The 14,524-nt window shown below is 43.7% G+C and overlaps 1 protein-coding gene across 2 annotated transcripts in view; it reads left to right on the top strand.

Annotated features, from left to right (window-relative positions):
- Positions 1 to 14,524, top strand: part of APAF1 (apoptotic peptidase activating factor 1) — an 86,241-nt gene that overhangs the window by 59,617 nt on the left and 12,100 nt on the right. For both annotated transcript variants that reach the window (XM_066591394.1, XM_066591393.1), the window contains exons 21-23: positions 2,769 to 2,894; positions 6,152 to 6,277; positions 10,718 to 10,837. In XM_066591394.1, coding sequence (XP_066447491.1) covers positions 2,769 to 2,894; positions 6,152 to 6,277; positions 10,718 to 10,837 — 372 coding nt within the window. The remainder of the gene's footprint in view (positions 1 to 2,768; positions 2,895 to 6,151; positions 6,278 to 10,717; positions 10,838 to 14,524) is intronic.

Below are 14,524 nucleotides of genomic sequence, written 5' to 3'. Positions count from 1 at the left end.
TGAATATTAGATGTCACTTAATCTAGGTATGGCCAGGTAGACTAGTACCGATAAAGGCCCTACTGGACGTGATTTGGGGCTAATGACCAGATGATGGTCAGTGACTCATAAACTTCCAAGCACATAAAGATTTTTTACCCTAGGTAAATACCCTGATTAGAAACAGATGGATGACTGGAAAAAATGTTGTACAGGAAACCCGGACAACGATTAGGATAGGTTCTCAAATATAAATTGGTTCAACGCATTTCTGTCAGGTGTTTACTCATCAGGAACCCAATATCAGATAGCTGTCATCTAAAGGATGGGTATCATGACCCATAGATACCAATAATGTATAATGTGGCTGCCGTATGTTTGAGTTGAGGGTATCTAACAGTCCAAAATAATGGCCAGCTGGCTAGGGCTCGGTAGCCCTTAGACTGTGAACCCTCGCCTACTCTTTCCCTAGTACTAGAGAACCATTGGAACAGAAGAAATATTCTGTAGAGAGATTATAGTACAGACCAAGCTAGTGACCAGCTAAATCCTATATTGACTAGCTGGTAACTAAGATAAATAATAGACCCTAATGAATTGATGTCTGATCTATAGAGTATTCTAATCCCCTGTCCAATAGAGGTTACTAGGCTAGTATTAGGGGATAAGCCCCAATTCTGTTAAAGCAGAGTGGAAAGAGAGAGATGTGGCAGCACCTCCAGTCTGGATGGTAGACTGGAGATCAATTGTCAGCTTTAGTTTTGAGTTACAACACACCTTATTTATATAGATGTCTGCAGCTTCTTAATTCGCTTAATGCTGAGAGATCTTTGTCAATGACCAATTACCAAATTATGATTATGGTGGGATAGGCAGAGAGATCAAAGGGTTTTGTATCAAGATTATACCAATACTTGCTGTCTGAGTTTCATGGTCCAGTACCTTTTTTTGGGGGGAAAGCAAAATGGGACAAAGAGATTGGTCCATTGGTGGCAGTATATGCACATAGCCTCTCCAATGAAATCAGTGGGTGTTAGTGGCTTGTCACATTAATAATTAACCCCTTAAGGCCACAGGACGTAAGGTTACATCATGGCAGCCTGGTACTTAAAGCGACAGGACGTAACCTTACGTCATGTGGATGGTGTGGCATCGGAAGTAAGCCCCCGCCATCCGGCAGTGGGAGCTGGCTGTAACCGATAGCTGGCCTCCTACTGCAACAGCGGTGGTACATGAGCACAGCGATGTATGTAGATCGCAGCATGTAAAAGGTTCAGAGGGGGGGCATTCCCTCTGTGACATCATCGGACCACCGCGATATAATCGTGGAGGGCCGGCGGTTGCCATGGCAACACAACACCAGATACAGTTGTATCTGGCTTGCCATTGCCTATGATCATTAGTACAAGCGATGAGGCATTTTAGGACAGAACTCATGCAATGCTTAACCATAGCGATTATAGCTGCTATAGTATAAGTCCCCTACAGGGATGCAAAAAAAGAAAAAACAAAGAACACCTTTTTTAGTGCTTTTCCCCCATTAGTATTAAAAAAAAATTTTTTAATCCCACATATTTGGTATAGGCGAATCTGTAATGAATCAATCATACAAGAAATTGAACACATTTTTTATCGTGCACGGCAAAAAGCATTAAAAAAACTCCAAAAAAAAAGCAATAAAGGTGATCAAAAAAAGCCGTACGTACCCCAAAATGGTACCCATAAAAACTACAGCTCATCAAGCAAAAAAGCGAGCCCTACCCAGAGCTCCGCCCATGCAAAAATTAAAAAAGCAATAGAACTTTAAATGCAGCGATTTTAGAAAAATAAAAATTTCCAAGTTTTTTTTTTTGTGGAAAAAACCTAAAAGAAAATAAGAATTTTGGTACCGACCTGCAGAAAGAATATATCATCATGTCATTTATGCTTCATAATTAATGCTGTAAAAAAATGGCAGAATTGAGGTGCTTTCTCTCTCTGCAATAAAAAAAATGTATACGTTTTACAATACATTGCACGTACCCCAAAATGGCACCAATAAAAACTACATTTCGCCACACAAAACACAAGCCCTCATACGGCCATTTTAAGGGAAAAATAAAAAAGTTATGGCTTTTGAAAAGTGGAGATGAAAATCCCCTCAAAAATCGTTTCATCCTTATGCCAAAAATAGGCCATGTCTTTAAAGGGGTTGTCCCGCGCCAAAACGGGGGTTTTGTTTTTTTTCAATACCCCCCCCCCGTTCGGCGCGAGACAAACCCGATGCAGGGGTTTAAAAAAAAAACAACGGATAGTACTTACCCGAATCCTCGCGCTCCGGTGACTTCTTACTTACCTTGCGAAGATGGCCGCCGGGATCTTCACCCACGGTGGACCGCAGGTCTTCTCCCATGGTGCACCGTGGGCTCTGTGCGTTCCATTGCTGATTCCAGCCTCCTGATTGGCTGGAATCGGCACACGTGACGGGGTGGAGCTACGAGGAGCAGCTCTCCGGCACGAGCGGCCCCATTCAGAAGGGAGAAGACCGGACTGCGCAAGCGCGTCTAATCGGGCGATTAGACGCTGAAATTAGACGGCACCATGGCGACGGGGACGCTAGCAACGGAACAGGTAAGTGAATAACTTCTGTGTGGCTCATATTTAATGCACAATGTACATTACAAAGTGCATTAATATGGCCATACAGAAGTGTATACCCCCACTTGCTTTCGCGGGACAACCCCTTTAAGGGGTTAGACGTGTTACATACCCTAATGTTGTATTTTTGTAACTTCATTATATCTTGTCAGTTAATCAACGGAAAGACTGGAGATATTGTTTGTCAGAGCAGCAGACAGGACTTTTCGCTAACATGCTGCTGCTTGCGCCCTGATCTACAATTAGCGGCTGTTGGTGGGGAAGATGGAAGTGTCCAGGTATGTCTCATGTCTTAGCATAACTTGTATACATTCATTGTGTATACAGATCTGCTCTATACAATATATACTAGTAATTATTAGGAAATTGTATAGTACAGATAGTCCCCGACTTACGAACATTCGAGTTACGAATTTCGCTAGATACGAACTATCTGTACAGCACAGTATGATGTAATGCTCTGGCATTACATCATACTGTGCAGGGACCGGACAAGCTTCTATCAAGCCTGATAGAAGCCTGTCCGGTCACATCGCGGTTGCTGGGCAGCCGGGGGCCTTCTGAAAGGCCCTAGGGCTGTCTATGCAGAGCGCCTAGCAAGCCGTGCGCTTGATGGGCACTCTGCATAGGCAGCCCTGGGGCCTTTCAGGAGGTCCCCGGCTGCCTAGCAACCACACAGCGTCCCGCGATCTCATCGTGGGACGCTGTACGGGCCCCCTGAGCGTTGGGTGCAGGCTGTTCCTTACAGCGGGCACCCGGCGGCAGCAGTTCCGACGAGCCGCGCCGCTCGTCAGAACTGTTAACACTTTAAATACCGCTGTCAGAGCGGTATTTAAAGTGTTAACAGTTCCGACAAGCGCCACGGCTCGTCGGAACTGCTGCCGCCGGGTGCCCGCTGTAAGAACAGCCGGCACCCGACGTTGTATGGAGCGGGATCCACCCGCGATCCCCTCCATACAACCATTTGTTCGACTTGCGAACAAAACGGACTTGCGAACGGGCTCCCGGAACGGAACCTGTTCGCAAGTCGGGGACTAACTGTACCAGTGTTTTTGGTGGTGCAGTGTGCCACACAGCACTGCTGCATGTTCATCACATACAGCTCTGCCACATACATTCTTCATACAACAGGGATGAAAAACAGCACAGCAGAGTCCTGCACACACTGATCACCCCCTGGTCATGTGACCCCAGTCTGCTCCCACACAGGTAACTGATCACATGACTGTGACATCATGACAGGTCCTGTAAGCACACGGCTGCTGTAGGTGTTCGTTAGTATTCCATCCCCTACAAACCTCCGCGGCCTCAGTTGCTATGGAATACTAATGAATAACTAGCTGGACAGCAGCCGTGTACTTACAGGACCTTTGATGACGTCAGCGTCATGTGATCACATGTAACTCACTCTTGCTCCGCCCCTGATCATCCGAAGTGAGTTACATGCTTCACCCCTAATTGCATGACTGTGAGCTCATCACAGATCCTTCATCCGGAGGTCATCCCAAGTGAGTAAGTTATGCATCCCCCTACAAACCCTTGCAGCCTCAGTTGCAATGGAATAGGAGCTGTAATAACACTACTGTCATGTGATCAAGGGTGGAACATATAACTCCAGATGAAGTATCGTCATGCTCCGCCCTTGCTCATCCAGAGTCTTTTACGTGCTTCGCCCCTGATCACATGACTGTGACGTCATCACATGTCCTATTCCATTCCAGACAAGTGATTGTTAGTATTTTGAATAGTGGCATGATATGTCTCATTTCAGCTGTCTTATTTAACCTGATGAAACTAAAGGAGCTGCGGTGCTCCATAGTTTTTAGGAGACACTAGGTCGGTACATGAGTGACATTGGGTTGACCTGCTGTCAGGTGAAGATGAGCACAGTCATTGAGAAATGGAGTATGACTCTCATAGGCTTTTCTCTTTAAACTTTTTGCTGTGTAACAGTATGAAAACCCCCTTTTAATGAAGAAATCTCATGAGGGGTGAGCTGCTATATATAGTAATTAGATTTGGCATGCTCTTGGTAAATGATGTGTAAAGCTGTTTTTCAGTCTACTGGTTTTGAAAATGGTCTACAGATCTTTTTGCAGTATATATTTTTTTTCTTTGTCACTTCTCTAAATTGATGTATTCCCTGTCTTATATTAATTTTTGCCCCAAAAAAGGCACCAGGTCTTTTTTTCGAGGATTTCTTATTACACTTACCCAGCAGGTACGGCCCAGGTACCTACCGCTGCTCTCTAGAGCTCCGGCGCAGTTCCTGCAGTCCTCTGCCACCCACACAAGATAACTTCCTGGTTACGGGATTCACAAATCCCGCCTCTACGAAGCGATGGCTGTGATTGGTTCTTCGAGCGCTGCTCAACCAATCAATAAACCAAACCGGTGTTAGCTTCCAAAATGATAGACTACGATTGCAACTTTTTTCCCCAAGTTACAATGAGAAGAAGTAAAATACTGAATACCCTATGAAAAAGAAATATTGAGGACCTGTAATATGCGTAAAACACCCATGTAACATTTCTATTTTGGCTCGTTCAGTAGCCTTTGTATTGCACAGCAGCGTATAACCTCTACGTGTTACTTATATGTGAATGTACAGTGCATGCTTGGCTGAATGCACCAGCACGCGCTGCTACCGGACCACTGCAAACCAGCACTTGTTTGTGCGCACAATTACCGCAGCCTTTCATTGGTGACACCACTCCGGAGCCATGCTGGTAGAAAGCTCTGCTCCTGATTGCCTGCCGCTGTGTTCTAAGTTCATCCCAATTAAAAGACAAAGACTTTTTAGAACTGTACAAAATCAATTTTGCTGGAATAAATTCTCTCCGCCAGGCAGGTGCCATCGTGTCACACAGCTTCATTTTATTCCCAAACATCTGGTGAAATTTAAATAATGGCAGTGGAATGGAAACTTGAGACAGGACAATAGTCACCCGCATTGAAAATAAACGCTCTTTTTCTTGCAGTGGTTTTTAATTCCCTTTTAAAGCCCCGGTTTTATAACTCCACATGGGGGCATTTCTCCTGCAGTAATCTTCCATTTTCAATAACAAATTTGTTCTTTCTGCTTGAAGAATAGAATGTATATTTAAAGGATAATGTTACTGAAATAGCTGCAGAGTTATTTCTAGGAAACATGAAAACAAGGTAGATGAATGAATGTGAATGCCACATTCATATTAAGAATAAACTTTGTTCTTATGTCTTTCCTCTCATTATTTCATCTCGTTAACCCTTGGATACAATATTATTTCACGGACTGCTTCTACATTTATACATTTAGTTAATGTTGCAGGTCAAGTTCCCCCTCCCCCCCCCATACCCAGCACCTAGTGGCAGAACTTATAGAAGTAAGTTGGTTCTCTTATTGTGCCTCCGTGTTCAGCCCCTCCAGAACCCATTTCCAAAAAACATTCAAAAAAGACAAGTTTACATGCCCCATGCAATATTTTTTTTTCTCCTGAAATATTTGTTATTGAGTGTCTGAAGTCTGTCATGCATAAATATATTTTCGGTATAGGTTTTGGATTTGGCTACTGGTGAGTTTCTGAATCGCTTAAAGGGTCACGGTGGTACTGTCCAGCATTGCCAGTTCACCCCTGATGGGAAATGCCTTGTATCGAGCTCTGATGACTCAACGATCATGGTGAGTGCTTTAGTCCTCATTTTACATGTAGGCTTTTACATAACCGTGTACAACCCACTGACGGTTTACTATCCATTTATCTTGCTTCCCAGCGGAACGAAAACCCATTAGAAGTGGCATGATTGTTGTATGCACTTTACCTGCAAAGCACCATGTCATTACCAACTTCATCATGTAACGTTCCCCATTGTGTCAGGAAATGCTAACCCCGAGATCATTTTTATTCACTTGTACTTGCCACATGGAAAACTCTATGTAAGGCATAATTCTTTCTCTTTAACCAGGCTTTGTGACATTTAAATGAGCATTAAATATCGAAAATGCGCACACGAAAATCTCAGCAATTCTGCTCTTTAGTCTCTTTTCCTTTTCATCTTATTTTGTTTCGTATTGCAGCTGAAACTGAGAAATGTATAAAGAAATCCTCCAGATTTGTCCAAGGAGATCAACCATGTTCCCCCTCGTGCCCACAGTTGTCTGGCTGTAAGACCGCTGGCTGCAGCAGCAGCCTCCCAGCACTGAAGAACTCAAATATTAAGTGCCACCCCTCGGTGGTTTTTTGTAGCGCTATTGATTTATTTTAGCTGCAGTGCAGAGTCCTACATTAGTGTGCATTCACACAGGCGAGCACGAGTCGTGCCCAAGAACGGTGCATTGCACAAGACACTGACGACTCCATCCCCATGCTATGCGATATGCCGGAGACCGTACATCTACATGTACTATTCTCGTGCGAGACTTGGAAAAAAAATCATGATCTATTTTCATGCATCTCGCAGCATCGCTAGAAAAGAAAAATAGCCCATTGAAATGGCCCCTTTGCAAAGAATGGGTTCTATTTTCGTGTGAGTTTTGTGCATCTCGCAACACACAAAACTTGCGCAAATTTATAATCTGTGTGATTGCACTATCAGTTGTAAGCAACCCTGTGGATGGCAGCTGTGTATCCATAATTAAAATGAATCAGTACAAAAAGCCTCCATGTATCCCCGTCCTAAGGCCTCATGTCCACTAGGAAATTCGGGCCCGCGCGGATTCTCCATGCGGAATCCCGCAGCGGGTCCCTCCTTTCCGGGGAACATGAAGCCTGAAAAAGGATTTAACTTACCTGTCCGGAAGCTGCGGGTTCCCGTCCGTCGCGGCCGGATCTTCTTTCCCTCTGTACGGCGGATGCGCATGCGCCGTGCACTCATTATTTTTTTTTTTTTTTTTTTAAACTCCTGCTCTCCCGCGCCGGAGAGCAGAAATTTAGCTGCTGGTGTACCACGGGACCGGACGGCTTCTATAAAAGCCTGCTGGAGCCGTCCGTGCAGGAGACCCGCAGAAAATGGAGCATGCTGCCTTTTTTTCTCCCACACGTGAGAAAACACAAATCCATTAAAATGCCATCCGCGGGTGCAAATTTCAATTAATTTGACCGCGGATGGCCAATGATTCCCTATGGGCAAAATTGAATGCGGATTCCGCAGCGGAAATCCGCAATTCAATTTTGCTAGTGGACATGAGGCCTAAATATGCACTCAGAAAATAATATACATGATGTTTTAGGTATTTGATACATAATTATAGTGGAATATAAATGACATACAGCACTGTGCAAATCTTTAGGCAGGTGTGGAGAAAGTGCTGCAAAGTAAGAATGCTTTCAAAAATGGAGGTGTTTATTTTTGTCAATTGAGAAAATGTAAAGTGAATTAACAAAAGAGAAATTGAAATTAAATCAATATCTGCGATTTAGATAGCAAGTTCATAAACTGATTCAATATGTATGTATGGCTACAAGAATCCACATTGCTTTTAAATGGAAGTCACCTACTCTCTCCTCAGAGGTGCTCAATAGAATATCCTCAATAAGGCCTCATGTCCACGGGGAAAATCAGACCCGCTACGGATTCTCCATGGAGAATCTGTAGCGAGTCCCTCCTGCCCCGCGGACATGAGCGCTGAAAAGGAGAATAAACTTACCCGCAGCGGACCGTGCAGGTCTTCTCTTCTTCGCTGCCGGATCTTCTTTCTTCAGCCGGCGGATGTGCTCGGCACGCCGGAGGTGTTCCGCGCGCATGCGCCGGGCACATCCGCCAGGCCGAAGAAAGAAGATCTGGCCGCGAAGAAGAGAAGATCTGCACGGTCCGCTGCGGGTAAGTTTATTCTTATTTTAGGTCTCACGCGGATCCGGGCGGCTTCCATAGGCTTCAATAGAAGCCCGCAGGAGACCCGCGCCTAAATGGAGCATGTCCATTTTTTTTCATGCTCCATATTTTTTTTTTATTCACTTTTATTGACCATCCGTGGGTATTTATCTACCCGCGGGTGGTCAATGCATCCCTATGGGGTGCGGATCCGCGTGCGGGAGAAGAGTTAAAATCCGCTGTGGATTTTAATTCTTCTTTTCCCCGTGGATATGAGGCCTAATATTACATGAAAGGATTCAAGTGATTAGAACAGACACTATGACAAATTTGCAGAGAATCTGGCAACCCTGGATTGAATGCCTAGAGATCCCAGGGCTATGCTATATTAGATCTACTTAACCCCTTAGTGACAGAGCTTTTTTGCTTTTTTCCATTTTCGGTTTTTCCTCCCTCCTTTTAAAAAATCCTAACTCCTTTATTTATCCATCAACGTCGCTGTATGAGGGCTTGTCTTTGCGGGACGAGTTGTATTTTTGAATGGTGCTATTTAACGTACCATATAATGTACTGGAAAACTTTTAAAAAATTCTAAGTGGAGAGAAATGGTGCGTCCTGTTTCTACGGCGCACAAACTGCAACAAAAATGACATGACAACTTTATTCTATGAGTCAATACGATTACTACGATACCAAACTTGTGTAGTTTTGTTTTTCTTGCTGTACTTTTTTTTTTTTTTAAGATATTTAATTTTTTAAAATTATTTTCTGTCTCTATATTTTGCGCACAATAACTTTTGAATTTTTTTGGCGACATAGTCGTGTGAGGGTTCATTTAGTGCGGTATATCCTGACGTTTCTGTTGGTACCATTTTTGTGTACAAACGACTTTTTGATCGTTTTTTATTACATTTTTTCTTGGAGACAGGGTGACCAAAAAAGCGCATTCTGGCTTTTTTTTTCGGACGATGTTCACTGTGCGAGGTAAATAATGCATTACTTTGCTAGATCGGACTTTTACAGACGCAGCGATACCAAATACATGTTTTTTTTTTTATTATTTAGATTCTTTTATTGCAAATATGGCAAAGAGGGGGGGTGAACTTTTATAACTTTTTTTTTTTTTTTTTAATAATTAGTAAAACTTAATTTTTTTCTTACATATTTTCAGTCCCCAAGGGGGACCACAACCAGCGATGCTTTAATCGCTTCTGCAGTATAAAACATACAGCCAATGTCATTAAAGGGGTTGTCCCGCGAAACAAAGTGGGTCTATACACTTCTGTATGGCCATATTAATGCACTTTGTAATGTACATTGTGCATTAATTATGAGCCATACAGAAGTTATTCACTTACCTGCTCCGTTGCTGGCGTCCTCGTTTCCATGGCGCCGTCTAATTTTCAGCGTCTAATCGCCAGATTAGACGCGCTTGCGCAGTCCGGGTCTTCTTCTTTTCTGAATGGGGCCGCTCGTGCCGGAGAGCGACTCCTTGTAGCTCCGCCCCGTCACGTGCCGATTCCAGCCAATCAGGAGGCTGGAATCGGCAATGGACCGCACAGAAGCCCTGCGGTCCACCGAGGGAGAAGATTCCGGCGGCCATCTTCAGCAGGTAAGTAAGAAGTCACCGGAGCGCGGGGATTCAGGTAAGCGCTGTCCGGGGTTCTTGTTTAACCCCTGCATCGGGGTTGTCTCGCGCCGAACGGGGGGGCTGTTGAAAAAAAAAAAACCCGTTTCGGCGCGGGACAACCCCTTTAACTATCTTCAGAGTTACAAGCAGTCCTGGAAGTGATGATATGGCCCCACAGAGCCCTAATCTCAACATAGTCCGTCCGGGATTACATGAATTACATGAGACAGAAGTACTTGAGCAAGCTACATCTACAGACAAGCTGTGGCTAGTTCTCCAAGATGTTTGGAACAACCATCCTACCAAGTTCCTTCAAAAACTCTGCAAGAGTACATAGAAGAATTGGTGCTGTTTTGAAGGTTAAGCGTGGTCAGACCAAATATTGATGTGATTTTAGATTTCTCTTTTGTTCATTCACTTTGTATTTTGTTAATTGGCAAATATAAACTATTAACACTTCTTCTATTTTAAAGCGTTCTTACTTTGCAGCATTTTTTCCTACACCTGTTAAGACTTTTCTAATGTACTTTTGAAACTAAAGCTCCGTATGACGTCATCACGGCAGCTCCATGTTGATACTATTTAAATACGGAGTAGTACAGGATAATCAGTAATACGAGCAGAATAATATATCTACATGTAACCGCCGCATAAGTGATGTAATAATGTGCTCTGTATCAGGTCTGGGACTGGACGTCTGGAAGCCATTTTTCACTGCAAGGGCACAAGGAATCTGTGAGGTGCTTCAGAATTCTTGAGAATCTAAAACTGCTGTCCTGGTCATTTGATGGGACTGTGAGGGTAAGAAAATGTTTAACTTCTCATAACTGAATAGGAAATAAAATATTTAGGCCTTTTCCTGGCTTTAATCCTTCTGTTACATTTCCTATGTTACATTAAACATGTTTTGTTATATTGAATATGAGCTGAAAGTTAACCCTTTCCAATCCAATTTGTATCCTGGTTTTGCTAGGGGGCTTACTCTTTTACTGCTGTTATACAACGGCGCTATCTGCTGGCTAAAGCCAGTACTGCATAAGGTGACACATTGGATAGGCTCCGACAGCAGAGAGGTTTGCAGTATACCGTAAGAGAACCCCGACGGACGTCTTCCAACATCGGAGCTCTACAGCCCTAAATCATAATGTGTCTTTATACGTCAGACAGTGGATTGGAAAGAGTTAATGGGATGAGACAGCAGAATATCTGACATTGTATTATTATGTTGCTTTGTCAAACCCTAACCCAATCAAGAACATGTTTTTTATACAGGAATGCCGCTACTACTCAAAATAAAGAGCATAAATTAGTTGATCCCTTTGGTGGCAAAGAATCTGGATGTTAGAAGTATATAAAGTATTTACATAGAAACTGCAGTACGTTACAATGAGGCCATTCTCTTAATACATTTATATGCAGAGCAGGGTTATAAGGAGGGCATGAGGAGAAATGTCCCAGGATTCTTCATCATCGAGATCTTTCCCCATTCTAGGCCTTCCCAGCTGCAAGACATGGGAGTTTAAAAACATTTGTGTACCAACAGTGTTACAGCTTTTATATGTGGCAAAGGTGGTGATTGATGCCGCTTTTATTAATGTTAAAGCAAAAATGCATCAGTGTGCAGTAGGATTCTGGCTTAGTCTGTGAGGGGCAAGTCCCCCGAAGCAGGCTGTCTGTGCATGGTTTCTGGCTTGGTTTAATATTCCTAATCATTGAGAACTTGTCATAAGGTCACTTTGAATTGATGGAATGCTGCCATCCTATAGATGGCGCTGTAGAGGTATTTTTGCATCTTTCTTATTTGCATACGTTTCCCAGAGAAGCATTGCCTTTATACGTCTCATTACTTGGCTTTTGGGTGTCCTCACACTCCCTCTGGGTGCTCTCCTTGGGGAGAGACTGTGCTATTTCCTGATCCACTGGCCCCCTGGGTGTTTCCACACATTTTTCGGGTGATCTCTTTAATGAGACACGACACCACTTCTTTTTTTTTTTTTTTTTTTTTTTTATTGCCATTTTTATACAAGAGAAACATACATTGGTAGATTGCAATTTTACATAGAATTTAAGTCACATCTTAAGAGTTTCTGATTGTCAAACGTTGTTCATCACATTTATATGCCTTCTCTTTTTCCGTTTATTTATTTTCCTTTATCCCCCCTCCCCCTAAGGCCTCATGTCCACGGGGAAAATCAGATCCGCTGCAGATTCTACATGGAGAATCTGCAGCGGGTCCCTCCTGCCCCGCGGACATGAGCGCTGAAAATAGCAATTTAAAAGCATTTACCTTTCCGTAGCGGACGGCGAAGATCAGCTGTTCCTCACGGCCGGATCTTCATTTTCGGCCGGCGGATGAATTCCTGACGCCGGCGGCACATCGCCGGCACGTCGTCGACGTGCTGCGCGCATGCGCCGGGCACATCCGCCGAGCCGAAGCAAGGGAGATGCAGCCGTGAGGAAGAGCAGAGCTTCGCGGCCCGCTGCGGGTGAGTAAATGCTTTAAATTCCTATTTTAGGTCTCCCGCGGATCCGGACGGCTTCCATAGGCTTCAATAGAAGCCCGCGGGAGCCGTCCCCGCGGGAGACCCGCATGAAAATGGAGCATGGTCCAGATTTTTTCATGCTCCATTTTTTTTAAAATCACTTTTATTGACGATCCGCGGGTATTTATGTACCCGCGGGTGGTCAATGCATCCCTATGGGGTGCGGATCCGCGCGCGGGAGATCCGCTGCGGATTTTAAATGTAATTTTGCCCGTGGACATGAGCCCTAATTCCCCAAAAACTTAATACTATATAAACATAAATGAAACAAGTGTAACTAGTGGATTGCTAAGCTAACCCGCAGTACGTTTTCCAGTGGTCACTTTCCTTCTGTATTTTGTCACGTGATTTTTAGAATTCCCAGTTGGTTCATGTGGTTTTGTTCATAATACCATGTCGTATTGATGAATTGGTGCATGCATTCTTTAATTTCATTAGGGTCAAGAAATTTTTCTATAAATTCTCTCCATTTTTTGAAACAATTTTTGGCTTGGGACTCCGCACATCTTTCTATCTCCATTCTCTCCATTTTTAGCAGGTACTTTAATTGTTGTATGACGTCTTTTACTTCTGGTGGTTTGGCTATCAACCAGTTATTTAAGATTCCTATTTTGCTAATTAATAGGATGTTGTAGATCATTTTGGCCTTTGTCGTGTGTAATTGGTAGAATATAAAGATTTGTGCGGTTAGATGTAGATTTTGTTCCCCTATATCTTGAATTAGTTTATGGACCTCTTCCCAGTATTTCTCAATTTTAGGGCATTGCCAGATTCCATGGAGGGAAATCCGAGTGTGTCAGGGAACATCGAGGGCATGCTTGTAGTCTGTCCGGGCCATTGGGGTTCCAAGGTTTGTCAAACCCGTATATTGCCCTGTGGATCAATTTGAAGTATGTTTCTCGCCACCGCTCGTTTGATGTCGCCTGCCTCACTGCATTCCAACTTTTAATTATTCCCTCAGGCAATTCTGGGTCTTGTAAGTCTCTCGCCCATTTCTTAAACAGCCCGGAGTCATTTTCTTTCATCCATCCCTCTCTAAGTCTGTTATACAGGCCACAGATTCATTGTTTGCATGTGCGATTGTTTACCAAGATATCAGTTCGGTTAAGTATTATTTCTTTTGATATGTCAGCTAATCTTTCCCGTAGAAAGTTCCGCACTTGCGCGAAGGGCAGGAAATGTGATGTGGGTAGGTTATATTCCCTACGCAGTTCTTCAAAAGTTTTATATCTAGGGTTCTTTGACGGCACCACTTCTGACCCACATAATAGGCCCCTCATAGACTAAGCCAGAAGCCTGCTGCACACTGAGAGGCTAGCACCCCGAAGCAGCCTGTCTGTGCATGGTTTCTGGCTTTATTTAAAGGGTTTCTGTCACTAAAAAAGAAAAATGCTCTACTTATCTATTCCTCCCCCATCAGTCTACTTACCAGATCTTCACCTCCCTTATCTTCTTCTGTCTCCTGTAGTCCGGGGGCTCACTGTAGCTCCAGCTGCCTGATTCTTCTCCTTCCTGTGAGGTTACTACATTAGGTTGGCAGTCTGCCAATGTAGGTTATGTCACAGCTCACAGGCCAGCAGGAGGACTGCCTATCTTCTTCAGAGATTGCTCATGCGAGCTGTCTCTGAAATAGATTACAATTCCTTCCTAGGCAGTGAAGCTACAGCACAGGGACGTGACCTTAACTGACCCAGCAGGAAGGAGTTTGTGATAAAGCAGCCTTCATAACAAGCTGGGCCCAGCCTGCAGTGAGCTGATCTAGGGCACTAGAGAAGCTCAACCAGGAGAAAATGTGATAAGGAGACAGACAGGGAAGGGATAAGTACGTTTAGAGAATTTTTTTTTTTATGACAAAACCCCTTTAATATTCCCAATAATTAGGGACTTGTTATAAAGTCACTTTGAATTGAAGGAATGCTGCCATCCAATAGCTGGCGCTGTAGAG

Source organism: Eleutherodactylus coqui, chromosome 2 (assembly GCF_035609145.1).
Source record: "Eleutherodactylus coqui strain aEleCoq1 chromosome 2, aEleCoq1.hap1, whole genome shotgun sequence".
NCBI classification, from domain to species: Eukaryota; Metazoa; Chordata; class Amphibia; order Anura; family Eleutherodactylidae; genus Eleutherodactylus; species Eleutherodactylus coqui.
This window is presented reverse-complemented; position numbering and strand designations above follow the sequence as displayed.